General features: G+C 36.2%; 1 protein-coding gene across 1 annotated transcript in view; it reads right to left on the bottom strand.

Annotated features, from left to right (window-relative positions):
• Window positions 1-20,377, bottom strand: part of galns (galactosamine (N-acetyl)-6-sulfatase) — a 60,688-nt gene that overhangs the window by 9,859 nt on the left and 30,452 nt on the right. The window contains exon 12 of the mRNA XM_073835725.1: window positions 13,719-13,840. Within this exon, the coding sequence (XP_073691826.1) occupies window positions 13,719-13,840 (122 nt within the window). The remainder of the gene's footprint in view (window positions 1-13,718; window positions 13,841-20,377) is intronic.

Raw genomic sequence — 20,377 nt, 5'->3', positions numbered from 1 at the left:
AGCCTACCTCAGAAAAGCCAACAAGCCTATAACTTTGCCAACATTGTTTTATTTTTCTCATAAATCAGCCAGTTAAGAGTTTTTTGGGGGGCGGAGGTGGAATTTTTACATTAACTTTATGCAATATAACATGAATTTATTACATGAATTATTTAGTTTTAGTAAATTGAAGAAGTAGTAATTTAATGCATTTTATAGATACCATTTACCTATGTCTGTGAGGCAAATATTTGCAGAGTTTCTGATCATTTTTGTGAAGTGCAGAAGACAGAGACGGCAGAAAGTGAATGTAGCCAATAGCGTTTTCTTTAGCTTTTCACAGAAGCATAACGTTTTGTTGATATTGTGAGCACACACAGATAAAAGTAGACCTTTTGCCGTTCCGTATTACTCTTACCTTTATGAGCAAAAATGATGGCGTATTTTAGGTTTCCACTGTTATTAAGAAAAAATGCAAGTGATTGCGCTGGAGCTTCTATGTCCTGCAAGGCGCGCTATAGCTTCCACTCTCCGCACAAACGATTGGATATGCGTCTAACAGCGCACATTTATCTAGGTTAAATGTTTAAATTATTATTGTTAAATGCAAGTGTTTTATGTCTATAGATTTGATTTTAGGCAAGGCTAAATTGATCAAACAAGCGGACTTAACATGGAGCTTTTTTTACTGATCCTTAGAAAATTAGGAAGAATGAAGTCAATTGATGTCATCAGTGTGATTTTTATTTCAAAATAAACAATTTTTGTTAAATGGTAACTCCAAGGGACTACTAATTTTATTATATATTTTATCATATTTATTCGGCATTTAGTTTTTTTTATGCCATTTCCATCATAAATTTGACAGTTATGAATACATTATTGTATTTTAAATGGTAGAAAAACCTGTTTTGACGTCAAAATAAAGCACTTTCCCTCTGTATATCACTGTGAGGACGAGCTATTTTGTGGTGCTTGGAATTCTATATTATTAATTTAACAACAAATATTGCCACAATAATGTCTCAAGTAGATGTAATTGTTGAAATAACATATGTTTCATTTTAAAATACAAAGAAATTGTAACCCTGAAGTGTTTTTTAAGGGTAATATTTCTGTAAAGGCTAAGGGATTTCCATTTCCATAGAATGACCCAAATGTATTTTAATAGACTAAAGGTTCCAAAATTGTTGTGCGAATTTGTTGCACATTACAAAATAAATACGACCTCATGTTGTGTCAATCATGTTTACACACTGCCTCCAAACCTTTTGCTCATCATAAAAAAATTTGGATCGGGTAAAATTTTCTGCGTTTTCGCAGTTCATGTGTTTTTGTTTGTTTGTTCAATACACTCGATAATGTCAAATTGAATATAGTTTTAACAACAATTAGCATCAAAAATAAAATAATGTAATTCCCATCTCCTCTTGAGTAAGATGCTGGATCAATTTAAAGGACTTCAGATCACACACGCTGGAAACATTTGGTTTTTTATTCATGATAGTTGCAAAGATGCACCAAGGGGCAAGTCGCTTTGGTGCTCGATCTGCTAAACGTATGCCGCCTTCACTGTATGTCCTGTCTATTATGCCCCTGGGTGCTTAATCAATAATTAACCATAACATGTTTATTTATGCCTACAGTCCAGACAAACAATAGAAAATTCACAGTCAGCATGGCTCATTAGCATTTTTCTGAACCTTTGGTTTCCTTTCTACAACTGTAGACGCATGATTAATAATAACAATGCATGCAAATACAGTCTTTTGATTTATAATGCATGACACCCAGGGGGCAGGGGCATTGCTCAGGTGTGTCACCAAACTGATTAGTGATTCACACACTCGCACGCACAAAACAGCATTCACCATTGCTGCATGTGGAGAACACAATGAAACAAGAGCGAAACGGTATTCACATGGTAAAAACAACAACAAGTATAACTGAATGAATGAATAAAATAAGTCACACACACACAGTTGGAGCCAGACAAGGGAATTGAGCTGAAGAGGCAATCAAATACCTCTGCCTTTTCTCTGTGCCCCCCCCCCCACCCCCACCATTCCCCCGGTGGAAATTGAGCAGTTCTACGAGCACTATTGATTGAGGGCTGAAGTGCTTGTCGGCAGCAGATGAGGCCCGAGTTGCCTGCTACATTAGCCCTAGGCAGGATGGGACTTAAGTGCTCTTGGCCGGGATAAGGCAGGCAGGCAGGGCAGGCCGTGAGATGGGGGTCAGCATGGCAGAGGTTGTGTAGACCGAACGATTTCCTTGGCCTGTTAGCTTGGCTTGTTTTCATTCTAGGCAGGACAGCACTGTCACTAATAGCAGGGCTCACATGGAGGCACCATTTTTGGTCAAGAAAATCTGCGAAATTGATTTAAGGTCGACATGAAATCCAAACTGACTTTATTCATGTTCTGGGATGTTAATTTGCATGATTCATCGGTGCATGCTATTCTAAATAAAAAGAATGTATGGCTTTGTAATCTTTTACTAAAGCGACCTTACTTTTCATGGCCAATTAACTCTATATATGGGGCATTTCCTCCAAGGAAATCCAGTATTTTGAGGAGACACTGCCTCCCTTGGCAGTGTCTCCTCAATATACTGGACAAAAATAAAATGCCAATATTACAAAAAAGTGTATAACTCACACATTTTTTTTACAGAAACACTGTCCAACAGCTACACTAGAAGATAACATTACAGCCGAAGTGTGCGTCTCTCGCCTCCCCTGAGAATGGGGGAAAATCATGTGAGAGGAGGCCTCCATCCCGATTTGATTGGATATGACTAGTTTTGTTCGGCTGTGATTGATTGAAGCGATAAGTCCCGCCTCTTGTGTCCGTGCATATTCCACCTTTGCGAATCAGTCTGAATAAGCAATATAATGGCATTAATGGGAAAACTAATTTAAAGAATTAAGTAAACAACTCACACTTAGATATAACCAGGGCCTAAAATGAACACTCGCCAAGCGCCAAATGTGAGTAACAATTGGCGTTGGCGAGTATATGTATATGTGTCAGTCGCCAGTTGGCGGGTAAAACTTTCACGAAATATAACAATGCAATGTAGTGAGACCAACAGACAGGTTTTAAAGAGATTCGCTGTTTCTAACGTAAACGAGAGTCTTAAATGGCTGTAAATAGTTGGAAGAAAAGCCCTCGTCAGCCCTTCCTCCACCATGGCACCTCCCTCCGTGGGCTACCATCATGGCTGTGGCCTGGGTCTCTCCTGCTCCGGATCTCTTCTGTCTCCTCCCTCCATCTGATCCACCCAGTCCCTCGGTTGATCATCGTCCTCCCGGGTGTCCGTCCCCCGCCGTAACCTCTACCATTACAGACTTCCTGTTTCCATCTCACATCCACTCCTATGTCCACCACTTAAGTCTCTCCATTCATCCATTTCCTGTTTCTACGGCGCAAGGTCTCGCCTTCCGGGAGGGGGGAGTAATGTCACACCCCTATTGGACTGTTTGTGTTAGTTTCTCCCTATTGTGCCCATATTTGGTCCTTCCTGTTCCTGTCCTCGTCATGTCTGCTAATTGTTAATCACCCACACCTGTCTATGTATTATTATCCTGTCTATTTAAGTTGGATTCAGTTCAGTGTTGTTTGCCGGATCTCAAGGTTACTTTGGTGCGTTTCCCTGCCCGCCTTATGAAGATTTACCTGTTGTGGATATCATTAAAATGACTTGTTAATGCATTTTGTCTTGGCGTGCCTCCTTCTTTACACACACCGTGACAATCACTAGTGGGGGAAAGGGGGACAGAGTCCATAGGGCACAGAGATCTGGGGGGCCCGAGATCGGCTTTGTGATCACGCCCCATCCTCCCAGGGCTCGACAGATGCAACTAAAAACTACTAAGTGTGAATGTGAAAACATTTAGGAGCACCAGTGCGACTGACTAGATCAGAATATTTTTGTTTGCACTCTAGAGCTCCTACAACTCTTTCTACAACAGTTTGCAACATTGAATAATGCATGGCAGACATATCTATTGATTTCTTGAACACAATGTCAATCAGAATGCACTCACTGCTCAAAAAACACCTGAATTATGCAAACTCATGAATCTTGTCATTATAACATAGAAACTATGTTAAACAGATTCATTGTGCAGTGTAAAGAGCTTTGCTGATTATAATGGAACTTCGTGAGATTTCGATGAAGGGCGAGTGAAAAATTTAAGGGAGTTTGTAAATGTGATATTTAATACAAATTCAATAAACAAGTAGTTAATATTAAGTGATTTATATTGTCTGACTATAACAATATTGCCTGATTTTGCTCTATTTCGCCAACAAAAATTGTTTCAAAGTCACAGCTGAGCTACTATGCATCTCCAAGTAAACACAGTGATGGTTTGTTTATAAATGAACATGCATTTTTAAACTAATCTATCAACAACCTATTAGTTCCTGAATGAATCAGCTGTTCAAACGAATCAATTAATAGAATGACTCAGTGATAAATACTGTGACTTGCCGCCACCTACAGGCAACTTAAGTTTAATATTTAAAGTTTAATCTCAGTTATTTTAATCATTTCAATCAATCAATCAATCAATACTTCAGTTTTTCAATATGTTATAATTAAAATAGTAATCTACTTAAAACTGTTATGAATTTAAAACATCCATGCCTACATCCCACATTTGTGTTCTTGTGCCACCTCTGAAGTGCAAATTAATTTTGTTAATACTGATTTCTTTTGATTGGTAACTTCTTATTCTACTTATTCCTATTTGATTGTTTGATTTAGAATAATTTGAATTAAAAAAATATACATTTTTGACTGACATTAAAGATTACATACTTTTAGTAAAGTTGGCAAAAAATGCCATCACAAAGGTTAAAAAAGGCCACTGTAAATCACTTTAAGAAGTGAAATATCCTGCAGTGGGAAGGCATATTTTTCTATTGATCAGAAGGTGCTCCTAAACTGTTAAAGTAAATTTATTTGTAATACTGAATGTGATTTTGAGGGGGCCCCATAGAAAACTATGGGGAGCACATGGCCAAGAATTCCTAGCGACTGCCCTGTTTACAGACCATCATTTTTATCAGTTAGCAACAATGTTAAAATTCATCCTGTCCTAAAAGAGTAGACTTGTTTGAACTTGGTCCTAATTCAAACTTGAGATCGAGTTCAGTCTCTATATTGTAAATGTTTTGTATCAAGGTGAAAGTCTGCTAAATGACTAAATGTGAAAATCTATTTTTTTTTTTTTTTGTAACAAGTATTTGTTCTATACAATTTTTGAAAAACACTTTTGACTGCAGTGGTGGACCAAGTCTCAAAACACATTTGTAGCCAATCAGTAGTAAGGGGCGTGTCTTGTAATATAAGAGAGAAGAGAGCTCAATTTGAGAGCACAGAATGGATATTAGCAGATCGACTATAGACGTTTTTCCTGAACATGGAAGTCATGCCATGCCATTTTATTGCACATTAAAAATTTTTTTTTTTTTGTATCCGTCATCCTTTTCTACCAAAATGCTTGCTACAGATGCAAAATAGCAGAAAACTGAACCTGATCCAAAAAATTTTATGACGAATGAAAGTTTTGGAGGCAGGGTGTAAACATGATTGACACACCATGAGGTCGTATTTATTTTTTAACATGCAAAAATAGATCAAAATAATAATGAGCTTCTGGTATGGTACTTGGACATTTCCAATCTGGCAACACTGGTTTCTAGTCAAATTAATGTATATTTCGAGCTGATAATCTAACGTTAAACTTATTAAAATGTTTTTTTTTTAAAAAGCACATGGCTCCATAGCGCCATCATTTAACAATGTCACAATGACCGTCATTCCTCACCGACCTCACTCCTCAAAGTTTAACGAGTGTGTAGATGACACAAAGCTGCCGACGTTAGCTACAATAAAAACATATGGGTTATTTGAATAGATTCATATGGAGACCGGAACAGAAGAGCATCAAATCTAAAGTTAGAATTCGTAATCTCAAGGTGTGGGAAGGGCTCGAATGGATAGGCGAGTAACGTTGATTTTGTAAACTTATCTGCGTTAGCTTTTGTTTGAATATGTTTGCGTGTAATCTTCGCTTGTTTCTATTAGGGCTGCACGATACATCGCATACGACTGTCATACGTATCTAATCAGTAAAGCCGGTTCTGTGATAAGTAGTAAATCCCCATCACGTGCATTCAGATGGCGCGGCATTTAAAACACAGGCTACGCAAAATAAAGTTCATAATTGCAAATGAATCGCATTCGATTTTGAACTCAATATTGTGTACCTTTTCAGTGATCTATGGCTCATATTTGTTGCACCTTTAACTTTTATACATACTTTTATATAACTTTTCTATACTTTTTCTTAACCAAAATTCTTTGTACTGCATCTTTAGGACAAGTAATGGACTGTAAATGTAATTTCAAATTAACTTTAAAAGTAATTGGATTCTTTTTTTTTTTCTGGTTAATATGACAGCGGCCTTGGACTTTCTACTGACAACTAGTGGTGTGGATGGAGTCCATTGTAGAAAAACTCTACAATTTAGAGTTTTATTAGAATATTTTAATTATATTCATTTGGGTAATTAAAAATAAAAGTAATTAATTACCAGTTACTAACTACATCTTCAACAGTGTAATTATATTACTGTACTCTCTCCAAAAAGTATTTAATTATATATTACTAATTACTTTCTAAATAATATATCAACCTTGACAAGTTAATGATAGAAGGATATAGAAGGAAGTATTAACTATGACTTTTGCCCCAATATACTCCTAATGACTGCTTATTAATACGTTGTAAAGTAGTTAAGTTTAAGAATTGGGTAGGATTAACGATTTAGAATAAGGTCTTGCAGAATAAGACATTAATATGTGCTTTTTAAGTAATACTAAACAGCCAATATCCCAGTAATATTCATGCTAATAACCAACTACACTCTTAAAAATAAAGGTGCTTTACGATGCCATAGAAGAACTTTTTTTTAACAACTGATTTCATCTGACTTTTCTGTTTCACAAAAGGTTCTTTGTGGCAAAAAAGGTTTATCAGGTTATAAAAAGGTAAGAAAGAGATGGTTCTTTAAAGAACCTTTGACCGAATGGTTCTTTGTGAAACCAAAAATGCTGCTTCTATGGCATCGCTGTGAAGAGCCTTTTAAAGCACCTTTATTTTTAAGAATGTAGTTAATATTGAGAATTGGACACTAAAGTGTTACCAATTTTAAGGTTAGACTTTAAACTTTGATGTTAAATCCCTAATTGTACTGTACAGTCGTGGCCAAAAGTTTTGAGAATGACACAAATATTAGTTTTCACAAAGTTTGCTGCTAAACTGCTTTTAGTTCTTTGTTTCAGTTGTTTCTGTGATGTACTGAAATATAATTACAAGCACTTCATACGTTTCAAAGGCTTTTATCGACAATTACATGACATTTATGCAAAGAGTCAGTATTTGCAGTGTTGGCCCTTCTTTTTCAGGACCTCTGCAATTCGACTGGGCATGCTCTCAATCAACTTCTGGGCCAAATCCTGACTGATAGCAACCCATTCTTTCATAATCACTTCTTGGAGTTTGTCAGAATTAGTGGGTTTTTGTTTGTCCACCCGCCTCTTGAGGATTGACCACAAGTTCTCAATGGGATTAAGATTTGGGGAGTTTCCAGGCCATGGACCCAAAATTTCAATGTTTTGGTCCCCAAGCCACTTAGTTATCACTTTTGCCTAATGGCACGGTGCTCCATCGTGCTGGAAAATGCATTGTTCTTTACCAAACTGTTGTTGGATTGTTGGAAGAAGTTGCTGTTGGAGGGTGTTTTGGTACCATTCTTAATTCATGGCTGTGTTTTTGGGCAAAATTGTGAGTGAGCCCACTCCCTTGGATAAAAAGCAACCCCACACATGAATGGTCTCAGGATGCTTTACTGTTGGCATGACACAGGACTGATGGTAGCGCTCACCTTTTCTTCTCTGGACAAGCCTTTTTCCAGATGCCCCAAACAATCTGAAAGAGGCTTCATCGGAGAATATGACTTTGCCCCAGTCCTCAGCAGTCCATTCGCCATACCTTTTGCAGAAGATCAATCTGTCCCTGATGTTTTTTTGGAGAGAAGTGGCTTCTTTGCTGCCCTTCTTGACACCAGGCCATCTTCCAAAAGTCTTGGCCTCACTGTGCGTGCAGATGCGCTCACACCTGCCTGCTGCCATTCCTGAGCAAGCTCTGCACTGGAGGCACTCCGATCCCGCAGCTGAATCCTCTTTAGGAGATGATCCTGGCGCTTGCTGGACTTTCTTGGACGCCCTGAAGCCTTCTTAACAAGAATTGAACCTCTTTCCTTGAAGTTCTTGATGATCCTATAAATTGTTGATTTAGGCGCAATCTTAGTAGCCACAATATCCTTGCCTGTGAAGCCATTTTTATGCAACGCAATGATGGCTGCACGTGTTTCTTTGCAGGTCACCATGGTTAATAATGGAAGAACAATGATTTCAAGCATCACCCTCCTTTTAACAGGTCAAGTCTGCCATTCTAACCCAATCAGCCTGACATAATCTCCAGCCTTGTGCTCGTCAACATTCTCACCTGAGTTAACAAGACGATTACTGAAATGATCTCAGCAGGTACTTTAATGACAGCAATGAAATGCAGTGGAAAGTTTTTTTTTTTCGGGATTAAGTTAATTTTCATGGCAAAGAAGGACTATGCAATTCATCTGATCACTCTTCATAACATTCTGGAGTATATGCAAATTGTTATTATAAAAACTTAAAGGAGAAGTCCGGTGTGATATTGACCTAAAGTGTGTTGAATCATTATACCGAGTGTGAACAAACCTTTCATAGCTCATCTCGGCTTGTCCCCTGCACACCGAAATCTGGCATTAGTTAGCCGATGTTAACAACAGGTTTTCTATGAGGGTGCCTCGGGCATCGGACTAGCCATGTAAATAAATCACTGTTTTACACCATTTACGAGGCGCAAAGTAGCTCCACAATTCATTGGTAGACTTCCAAGGGCCCTGACATTTAAAACGAGACATTGAGAACTTTGAAAAAGCACCGGTAGTTTATTTACAAGAAGATTTATACAGACAGTACCTGCAAGAAATTTACCGGCCGCCGCCATCTTGAATTTAGTCACGAGCAGGAAGGAAACTACAACCTGATAAGTTGATAACATGATAAGTTCCTTCCTGCTCGTCACTCGACTTATCGTGACTAAATTCAAGATGGCGGCGGACGGTAAATTTCTTCCAGGTACTGTCTGTATAAATCTTCTTGTAAATAAACTACCGGTGCTTTTTCAAAGTTCTCAATGTCTCGTTTTAAATGTCAGGGCCCTTGGAAGTCTACCAATGAAGTGTGGAGCTACTTTGTGCCTCGTAAATGGCATAAAACAGTGATTTATTTACATGGCTACTCCGATGCCCCATTCACCCTCATTGACAACCTGTTGTTAGCATCAGCTAACTAACCCCAGATTTCGGACTGCAGGACCCAAACCGAGATGAGATATGCAAGGTACGTTCACACTCGGTATAACGATTCAACACACTTTAGGTCAATATCACACCGGACTTCTCCTTTAAGCAGCAACTTTTACAATTTCCAATATTTATGTAATTCTCAAAACTTTTGGCCACGACTGTATATAAATGCTCAACAGTCTATACACAGTATGAAGTTCAATTACATAAGACATTATGTAATTAAATTACAGAAAAATAAGAGTAATCCCTTAGTTTACCTTTCAAGGGAATTACAGTAACTAATTACTTTGTAACTAGTTACACCCAACACTGATTATGTTACTCTATTAGAAAATTTGTCACCCACCACAACCAACAAAGTCTAGATAGGGGGTTCTAAAATAAAAGCGGGTAGTATACAGCTAGTCATGTAATCTCAACATGATGGAAGAACTGGTGTAGAGAAATACTGCTTTTCTAAGCTACTGATATGTCTTCAGCTGATGCAAATGCACTGTCAATTATAAATAAAAACACTATTAATCTTTGTATGTAAAACGGATGTTTGGATGTAGTTTACTTTGCAATGTTGTTTTTTGATTTGTATCTATTAAAAAAACAAATTCAAATGAGATGAAATGCATTTAATTTGCAATGTATTTAATCCAGTGGAATATCAAAAACATCACCTCCCTCTTGTTTCTTCAAGTATACTAAGTGCATAGTGTGAGGTTTTTGGGGGACAGTGGGCACGTGTGGCTGTGCTGTCAGTCTGCTGCTGGACTGGAGGTATGTGCATAGACAGGCTCTACATCATCTTAAGTGGCTCTTTAGGTGTAGACAGAGATTAATGAGCACCGACCGCTCCAGCTGGGTGCACAGAAGAGCAGACGGTCAGCAGCCTGACACGGATTCACAGGGGACGAAGAACGAGCAAAAGAATGGAAGAATGAGGGGGGTTGCTGTTTGGATCTGGACCATTCTGACCTATTCGAAAACATCCACTGTAAACTGGAAAGATAAGGAGGATGAAGATGGTCAAACTAACAGCTCTCTCCTCTCCAGCGCTCAACACAACTATTGATTTTTTTTTTTTTTGGATGAATCTTTCTTTTTTCACAGTTAGTGCTTGAAACCAGCAGAGCAGAGAAGAGACAGAAGATCAAAAACAACATTAATGTTTAATTACTCTGTCTCTCTTCAAGAAAGTGGAGGGATATAAAAAAAACAAGGAGAGAGAAGAGAAATAAAGCTGAAAAAGGGCGAATAAGAAGGTTACTCAGTTCTTACAAGGGATGAGTCACGATTTTCCATCAATCTACTATATTTAACAGGAAAGGAAATGAAAAAAGGGCATTATGAGATATGTGTGTATTTTGTTAGGCATACATTCTGAACACAAATGCAAGAGCAACGTCATTATACAAGGCTTCCTTTTAAGACAGATTAATTGATTTGTGGGTCATCAAATCATCTTTTTGATTTTAAAAATATTTAATTGTGTAGTTCTTGTGCAGATACATTGAAGAGATGTAATGTGTAAGGTATGTTTAGCAGGTGTGGAAAGATCCGGGTCAATTTGAAATCAAGCAAAAATAGTAAATTAGATTTCTGAAAGTGGACCCACCAGTCTGAAACACCTCAGAGTGCATTGGAGCAAAAGTAAACATGTTCAGATTATTTTGTCGCATATTAAGCATCACTTTTAGAATGCTTTGGGATTTTTCTCTGTGTGTCTTGCAATGCAGCATCTCTGTTGAAAGCAATAGATTTGCAGCTCTCTCTGATCTTAAGAGTAGGCTCCCTAAAACACTCAGTGCATGATAAAGACGGAGACAGTGATACGTGTGTGTGCGCACTGGACTGAGAGAAACAGACATAGAGATAGAGAGAAGGATGAGGACAGATGAAGACAGAAAGATAAAGAACGGGTGGGAAAGATGGCTTGAGGGGGCAAAGGCTAATCTTACTGAAGAAACAAATTTAAAAAAATAAAAAAGACAGGTCACGTCAACTCAAAACATGTTGATTTATAAATAAATCTGTTCTCAATACTTGCCTAAATTAATGGTTTACAATACTGGTATTACAGGAAATATCAGTAATCAAATAATAATAATATAATAATAATAATAATAATAGATTTATTATGATTATTACAATTAGTCGATATGAGTTTTAGGGTCTCTAAGCTCACAATATAAAGCTCACATACGTCAAAAGTTTTTGAACAGTAAGATTTTGAATGTTTTTTTAAAAGATGTCTCTTCTGCTCACCAAGCCTACATTTAGTTGATCCAAAGTAGAGCAAAGACAGTACAATTTTGAAATAGTTTTTACTATTTAAAATAACTGCTTTCTTTTTGAGTATATTTTAAAAATGTAATTTATTCCTGCTATCAAAGCTATATTTTTAGCATCATTACTCCAGTTTTCAGTATCACATGATCCTTCAGAAATCATTCTAATATGCTGATTTGCTGTTCAAGAATCATTATTATATTTAAAACAGTTGAGTTTAATTCTTTGACGAACAGAACGATCCAAAGATCAGCTTTTATCTGAAATAAAAAGCAATATATATATATATATATATATATATATATATATATATACATATATATATACACATACACACACACACACACTATTAAAATGCTTGGAATCAGCTGGGTGGTTTGGGGGAGAAAGTGATTTATAATGTTACAAAAGATTTCAATTTTAGATAAATGCTGTTCTTCTGAACTTTCTGGTTATCAAAAAAACCTGAAAAAATTCTACTCATGTGTTTTTAACATAATGATAACAATAAATGTTTTTAAGCAGCAAATCAGAATATTAAAATGGTTTCTGAAGGATCATGTGACTGGAGTAATGATGCAAAAAAATCAGCTTCGAAATCACACGAATAAATTACATTTTAAATATGTTTAAATAGAAAACAGTTATTTTAAATTTTTATTTATTTTTCTAAACTGTACTGTTTTGCTGTACTTTGGATCAAATAAATGTAGGCTTGGTGAGCAGAAGAGCGTTCTTTAAAAAAACATTAAAAAATCTTACTGTTTTGACTGTTAGTGTACATATTTAAATAATCTGTAAATTAATACACAATATTTTTCAGCAAATAAAGTTTTAGCAATTTAGGAATTGTTATTCTATGTTGCTACTAGTCAAAAGTTTTGGAGAAGAGCAGAAGAGACTTCTTTAAAAAAACATTCAAAATTCTGTTCAAAAACTTTTGACTGGTAGTGTACATTTAAATCTGATCAGCCTGTGTTTTCCCTAGAGAGTGCATGTCTTTTGTGTCCCCATCATAACTATTCTGTCTTGCCATTTTAACTTCTAGCCAACAGCCGATGAATACAGATAGTCATCTTCAGCTCACAAAGAGTCGCATTTGATAAACCCTCTGCGGACTGGACGATCAATCAGCAGCTGTGCCTCAATATCGACTCCAAATATCCAGCTCTCCACCGCCTCGGCCCCTCCTGATGTACACCGAGCTGTGCAGAACCGAGACGGACGAACATGTCACAGCCTGTAAGCTCACTCTAGACTACTGTCCATGTAGTTTCAGCGATTCATTACTGTTTTGATGGGATGACTGATTCTGTGGTTTCTTTCTCGCTGTTTTTACAATTCACCAGCGATACAGATTCTGATGTAAGGATAGAGCCCTTATCAATACACCTGTGTGCTCCAACAAGATTAGAATAATAAGTGGAAAGCAAATTCAGTTTCCCACAGAACATCAACTGCATACCTAGACTAGAAAGAACTTAAAAGAGAATAAACATCTCTAGGCAACTAAGAATTCCATTTGTTTCAATTTAGGGAAATGATTTTTGATGTTTCACTGCCTCTCAGTTTTTCAATACTGGCATAAAGGCACACATCTCTTACACGAAAACATGCGAAACATGCCCTTTTCAAAGGATGTGGAAGCTTGATATTTGTTCCAGGGTTCTCGGTTTGAAATTGAAAGCAAGAAGACAGCAACAATTTGCATGTTAGTAACATACCAAAACATTACCATGTAATTTGACCAGTATCTGTAATGTTGTATGTTACTTTTTAAATAAACAAAACTACTAATGCAATTTAAAAATAATTCATTTGTGTGCATTATTGCAGAATGCATTTGAGAAAGAACTGATGCATCATTTTTTTCCACAGTAGTTATTTGCCATAACAGAACAAAAAGTGAATAGCACTGAATTCATATTTTTAACAGTGTAGTTCTTCACTTCTGGTGTTCCATACCTGATTGGGTATTTCTCCCCAGGGTCCTGTCCCAGGTGGAAGATAAGAGGTTGCATGGTATGTTCCTCTTGTGTGTGTGTGGTAACACCAGGTACCTCCTGGCCAGGACAGAAGTTTATACCCTGTTTAGAAAATAATGTGAGAACATTGATATTCCTCCTTAAACAACCACCTGACAGAACTCATAACTCACTAGAGATGAAAAAAAACAGATGAAATGGACCTAGACTAAAACAAATTCAATTAAGAGTATGAGATGAGTAATATTACTAGGCGACTATTCCTAATACTCATAAAGTCAAATAAAGTAAATGAATACTGTATGTTATGCAAATTACTTATAATATGAGAATAGGTCATCTTTCTACTTTGACAACTACTCAATTTTCCGCAAGTTCTTTCTGGTAAAAGAAAACCAAAATATGAATTGCCATGACTGTATACAGTTTTTATAATAGCAATTTGCATATACTCCAGAATGTTATGAAGAGTGATCAGATGAATTGCATAGTCCTTCTTTGCCATGAAAATTAACTTAATCCCGAAAAAAACTTTCCACTGCATTGTTAAGAAGGCTTCAGGGCGTCCAAGAAAGTCCAGCAAGTGCCAGGATCGTCTCCTAAAGAGGATTCAGCTGCGGGATCGGAGTGCCACCAGTGCAGAGCTTGCTCAGGAATGGCAGCAGGCAGGTGTGAGCGCATCTGCACGCACAGTGAGGCCAAGACTTTTGGAAGATGGCCTGGTGTCAAGAAGGGCAGCAAAGAAGCCACTTCTCTCCAAAAAAACATCAGGGACAGATTGATCTTCTGCAAAAAGTATGGTGAATGGACTACTGAGGACTGGGGCAAAGTCATATTCTCCGATGAAGCCTCTTTCCGATTGTTTGGGGCATCTGGAAAAAGGCTTGTTCAGAGAAGAAAAGGTGAGCGCTATCATCAGTCCTGTGTCATGCCAACAGTAAAGCATCCTGAGACCATTCATGTGTGGGGTTGCTTCTCATCCAAGGGAGTGGGCTCACTCACAATTTTGCCCAAAAACACAGCCATGAATAAAGAATGGTACCAAAACACCCTCCAACAGCAACTTCTTCCAACAATCCAACAACAGTTTGGTGAAGAACAATGCATTTTCCAGCACGATGGAGCACCGTGCCAAAAGGCAAAAGTGATAACTAAGTGGCTCGGGGACCAAAACGTTGACATTTTGGGTCCATGGTCTGGAAACTCCCCAGATCTTAAAACTTGTGGTCTTTTCTCAAGAGGCAGGTGGACAAACAAAAACCCACTAATTCTGCACTGTAAAAAATTTGCTGTAGTTCTGCAGCTGGTTGCCAGTAACTTACTGTAGATTTTTAATTTATGTTATTTACTGGCAACAGTTTGTTCAAAGTTAAATGAACATTAAACATTAACAAGTCTTTGTCTTTACAGAATAAAACTATAAAATAACAACCTACTGCAAAGCATTCTGGGAACCAGAAACCTTCATCAACCTTTTTCTGTTTTTTTCCTTCAGATTTTGGTTCCCAGAATGCTTTGCATGAGGCTGTTATTTTAGTTTTATTCTGTAAAGATAAAGACTTGTTAATGTTTAATGTTCAATTAACTTTGAACAAACTGTTGCCAGTAAATAGCATAAATTTAAATCTACAGTAAGTTACTGGCAACCAGCTGCCAGTAATACTGTAATTTCTACAGATTTTGTTTACAGTGTGACAAACTCCAAGAAGTGATTATGAAAGAATGGGTTGCTATCAGTCAGGATTTGGCCCAGAAGTTGATTGAGAGCATGCCCAGTCGAAATTGCAGAGGTCCTGAAAAAGAAGGGCCAACCCTGCAAATACTGACTCTTTGCATAAATGTCATGTAATTGTCGATAAAAGCCTTTGAAACGTATGAAGTGCTTGTAATTATATTTCAGTACATCACAGAAACAACTGAAACAAAGATCTAAAAGCAGTTGAGCAGCAAACTTTGTGAAAACTAATATTTGTGTCATTCTCAAAACTTTTGGCCTCGACTGTATTTACTGACTAATCCACTACTTTGTAGAGAGGGTCAAAATCATAATTTTTTAGCCGAAATTTGAAGCCAAATTATGGAGGGGAGGTTACTTTAGAAAGATGGCAGAATCATTGTTATTTTTACACATATATTTGCCTTATATGCCAATATTGACAGTTAAAGGACAGTTTTTCCTTGCAGTTTGAATGTCTGGTGCACAGCAAATAATGAATGGAAGACGTTAAATATTATGTCCAATCATTTACTGTATTATATCGTGAATAGTCAATTAACGTTACATACCTCAGAAAAGACATATATGTGACCCTGGACCACAAAACCAGTCATAAGGTTAAATTTGACAAAACTGAGATATATACATCATACGAAAGTTCAATAAATAAGCTTTCTATTGATGTATAGTTTGTTAGGATAGGACAACATTTGGCCGAGATACATCTATTTGAAAATCTGGAATCTAAGGGTGCAAAAAAATCAAAATACTGAGAAAATCACCTTTAAAGTTGTCCAAATTAAGTTCTTAACAATGCATATTACTAATCAAAAATTACATTTTGATAGGATTACAGTAGGAATTTTACAAAAAATCTTAATGTAACATGATCTTTACTTAATTTCCTAATGATTTTTGACATAAAAGAAAAATCAATAATTTTGACCCATACAATGTATTTTTGGCTATTGCTACAAATATACCCCAGCGACTTAAGACTGGTTTTGTGGTCCAGGGTCACATATTAGACATTATATATAACGAGCCCACTTCAACCTTTAGAACGTTTTATTGCTGTTTTTAATTAAATACATTTTATGAGGAATGAAAGTTTGGACACCACAGAATTTTTTTTTTTTTTTTTTTTTTGCGGAGTAGGTGGTGGAATTTTCACAAAGAAAACAGAATAATTTAATTAATTGATTCACATGAATACAGTGATCTGTCATGCCACATTAAAGAGCTTGAAAAACACATTATTTTAGTTTGTATTTCGCCATTAAAACTGGTTTAAAAAAGTTGAGACTTGTTTTATATTAAAAGTACCAAAAGCACAAAGCTTATTGCTATTGAAGGACTGGTGCACTACAAATAACGAATGTAATCGAAGACATGAAATATTATTTCCAAGCATACTGTCCCTGAGAGTATAACACGTGGTATGATTTCTGCTAATAATCCATTTAATAATTCATTTTCTTAATTATGAGCACACTGGTTTGTAGTGCAAACCGTTTTACCATTTAGTGCATGTTGTTATTCTTCTCGTTATTTCCCTATAGCGGAAATGGAAAATGATTACTTCCATGTTGAGCAAAAATGTGGACATGGTTCAATACCAGAGACATGGGGATCTCAGAGTGACTCCATGTCCAAATTGTTGAATTTTGCCCATTTTCAATGGTCGAAAACCAAATCCTCCCATGAATTTGGCTTCAACTCTCAGAAGAAAATTGTCATTTCAACCCCCTTAAGAAAATAGTGAGTTACTCAGTAAATATTCATTCATAACATTTAATAATTTGGCTTTCATAACTATTTGTTTGTATTTCTGCAGAAAGAAAAAATATAAACACAATTAAGTTCACAATTACCTTTCTAAAATTTGACTGATTTGACACAAAATAACCTTAAAGCTAGTAGCTGTTTTTCCAATGCCTGATTTGCTTTTAAAAGGCTCTTAAAAATGTGAAATGGACTTTCTGCCACCACATTTAGAGGACATCTGTGATTAATTCTGACCACATTTAATAAAGGTGTAAAAGCAAATGCATTTTCATTATCTGTATTCATCTTTTCAAGTAAAATGTAATGAGGTTACAATGAAAATACTCATATACACTGATGTGCTGAGGTTTCTTGGCTTCTTCCTTTTGAAAATGAAAAAGATTTCAGACACTTGCTCGTGTGATTTACTCAGCCGATTTGAATATCTGATTATTTATTACTGGATTTGTGACTGTCATCATACAGAACAAGCAACTGAAATCACATAATTCACAAAACGAGACAGAGTCCCAAAGCATCAACTAGTGGTAAAACTAACTGACTAGTTGATTAGTCCATTAGTTGCTATAACTCCTACAAACCATCATCAAATTCATCAAAGCCGTAACAAGCACAACAAATACAATTACAGAAGAGTAGGGGTGCATGTGTATGTGTGTGTGCTAAAGGCTATTGCCAGAAAGACCGCAGGGCTTTATTTGTGTGTGCTGTGCCTTTGGGAAACTAAGAAGACGAGCTCCTTCTAAATGAGCACTTTTGGTGTTCTTCACAAGAGCATATGTTGGAGGGTCATTTTTAATGTAAACGTGAATACATAAAATACTCTGTTGTGTCTCCCAGAGACTGGGTAACGAGCTGTAGCACACACACACTTTTCATGGCAGCGCACGGTCCCCTATGATCTGGCCTGCAACTTGCTCTCTGTCTTTTGAACCAGTCTGTGTGCACTGATCTTACAGGCATGAAACAGTCCAAATCCCACAAGGTTTGGAGAGAGTGCTTCAGCCTGCGCCCAAGGAGCAAAGGCAACAGCGCTTCTCTATTAATAATGCAGCGCGGGCGGCTCTGTGCTGCTGAAAAACGAGAGCAGGTTAGCATGGTGAAGAAAACAGCAAGGGGGGCAAGTGGATCAGCCGTGAAACATGTGCACGAACATCAAATAACTTGGATTTGTCGATGCTCAAAAAAAGCTTTCTTAAAAATATTCTGGATTAAAGTCAGCATGAAATGGCGTTCACAACCAATTTAACTTCCGTAATGTGAACTCCCAAGTGAAACCGGATATTCAATGAGGGACTAAAAAAGTAAACAGAAATGTCAGATTACACAATCATGGAAATAGGCAGAAATTGTACTACTCAAAAACTCTGTTCCACATAAAGCGTGATGCTTTAACGTCTTTTTGAGAACTGTTTTAGAATCTATACTGTTGTAATACTGTAATAATATTTTACCAACATATCTTGGTTACTAAACTGTTATTAGTAACATTTGTGCTCTACAGTTGTGTGATATTTCTTAAAGTTGTGTGTTTGTGAATATTTTTTGGACTGGAATATTTGACAAATCAATGTAAGACCCTATGATTTCCATGATGCAGAAAACATGGACAGAATAGCAGAATCCAGTCATTAAAATAGAATTGACTGTATAATGCCAAATAATAGGGTCAGAACACTTAAATTAAAATGCAATATGGACTAGTGTCTCTGAATATTAAGCCGCAAAAATACTATTTAAATATGAATCCCGCATGTTCTACATGTCTCTGTGTGAATGAATGGCGCAGAACACATAAACATGATCTCTAGAACTGCTCTAGAGTCACTTCATGAGCATTTTACTGTTTGTTTCGAGAAATACTATCGTCATATCACATACAAACAGAAACTTAAAGATCTTCACAGCTACCTGTCAAAATAAAAGTTTGGTTTAATTTGAAGAAATGGTGACAGAAAAAAAATATGACTAAATTTAACAGTATTTCAGAAAAAATATTTTTCTTTTTATTAAATCAATTAACTAGAGATGCTTTTGATTTTTTAAATTTAATGAAATCATTCAAATGAAATCCAGAAAGTTAATGGAAAACACAGAAGTTGTTCAAAATAAAACGGAATTTGAGATTTTAAAAAAATACAACATTTCATAGGGCCTTAAAAATTTATTTTAGTTCGACTTTTAATAAATTGTGTATTAATATTTTCTAATTTAATATTTTAATTTTATTTTTAATTAAAAAATGAATTTTGAAAAAATAAAATGGATTTTGGGAAAGAAATAAAACGGATTTCATAGGGCCCTAACAATGTAATGTAATATCATTTGCTGTTACATTTATGTATGTTTTGGAGAAGGAGGAGAGAAGTGCAAATGTTATGCAATGCAAATGTTAAAAATGGACATTTGTAAAGTCTAATTACCATCTGGTTAATCATATGACAATGCATAATTAAATAACACATATCCAAAAATTTACAAAATGGTGTCTTCAAATGAAAGAAAACAAATATGGATTATGGATTATTATTCAGCATATTGTTCGGCCCAAATTTTGGTACTGATTCTGTGCAGCCCAAAAAACAAAAACCTATAAGAAACACTTATGTTCTTTCAAGTGCTTTCAACACTTCAAGCGTTAAGCTTGGTTTCACACAAGGTTTCTTTTTCTCTTTCTTTCTTTTTCCACTACTATCAACTGATAAAAGTTTTGATTCCGTTCCACTGTCACCTTTGGCTTGCACAGTTGGTGTTTAAAACACTATTAATATTCAGTAATATTATCAATTTAACAGGACTGACACTATCGCATGAGAACAAACTTTGAAATGAATTGAGCTGGATAATAACACTAACTCTGCAACACAGACCCAGTTATTGAACTGAATTTAATCAATATCGATGACTTGAGCTGAATAATGACAGTATTTTCTTTTAGTGCTGCTTACAGCTGAACTGAACTCGTTTCATAATTGATGAACTTTGCAATATTGACAGTGTTATTGAACTGAATTTACATTTACATTTATGCATTTAGCAGACACATTTATTCAAAGTGACTTATAAAAGAGGAACAAAGCAATTTGTCAAATGGCCAACAATATTCATAGTACACTGCATGTACTCATGTAGTA

The sequence above is a fragment of the Garra rufa genome, chromosome 3 (genome assembly GCF_049309525.1).
Source record: "Garra rufa chromosome 3, GarRuf1.0, whole genome shotgun sequence".
Taxonomy (NCBI): domain Eukaryota; kingdom Metazoa; phylum Chordata; class Actinopteri; order Cypriniformes; family Cyprinidae; genus Garra; species Garra rufa.
This window is presented reverse-complemented; position numbering and strand designations above follow the sequence as displayed.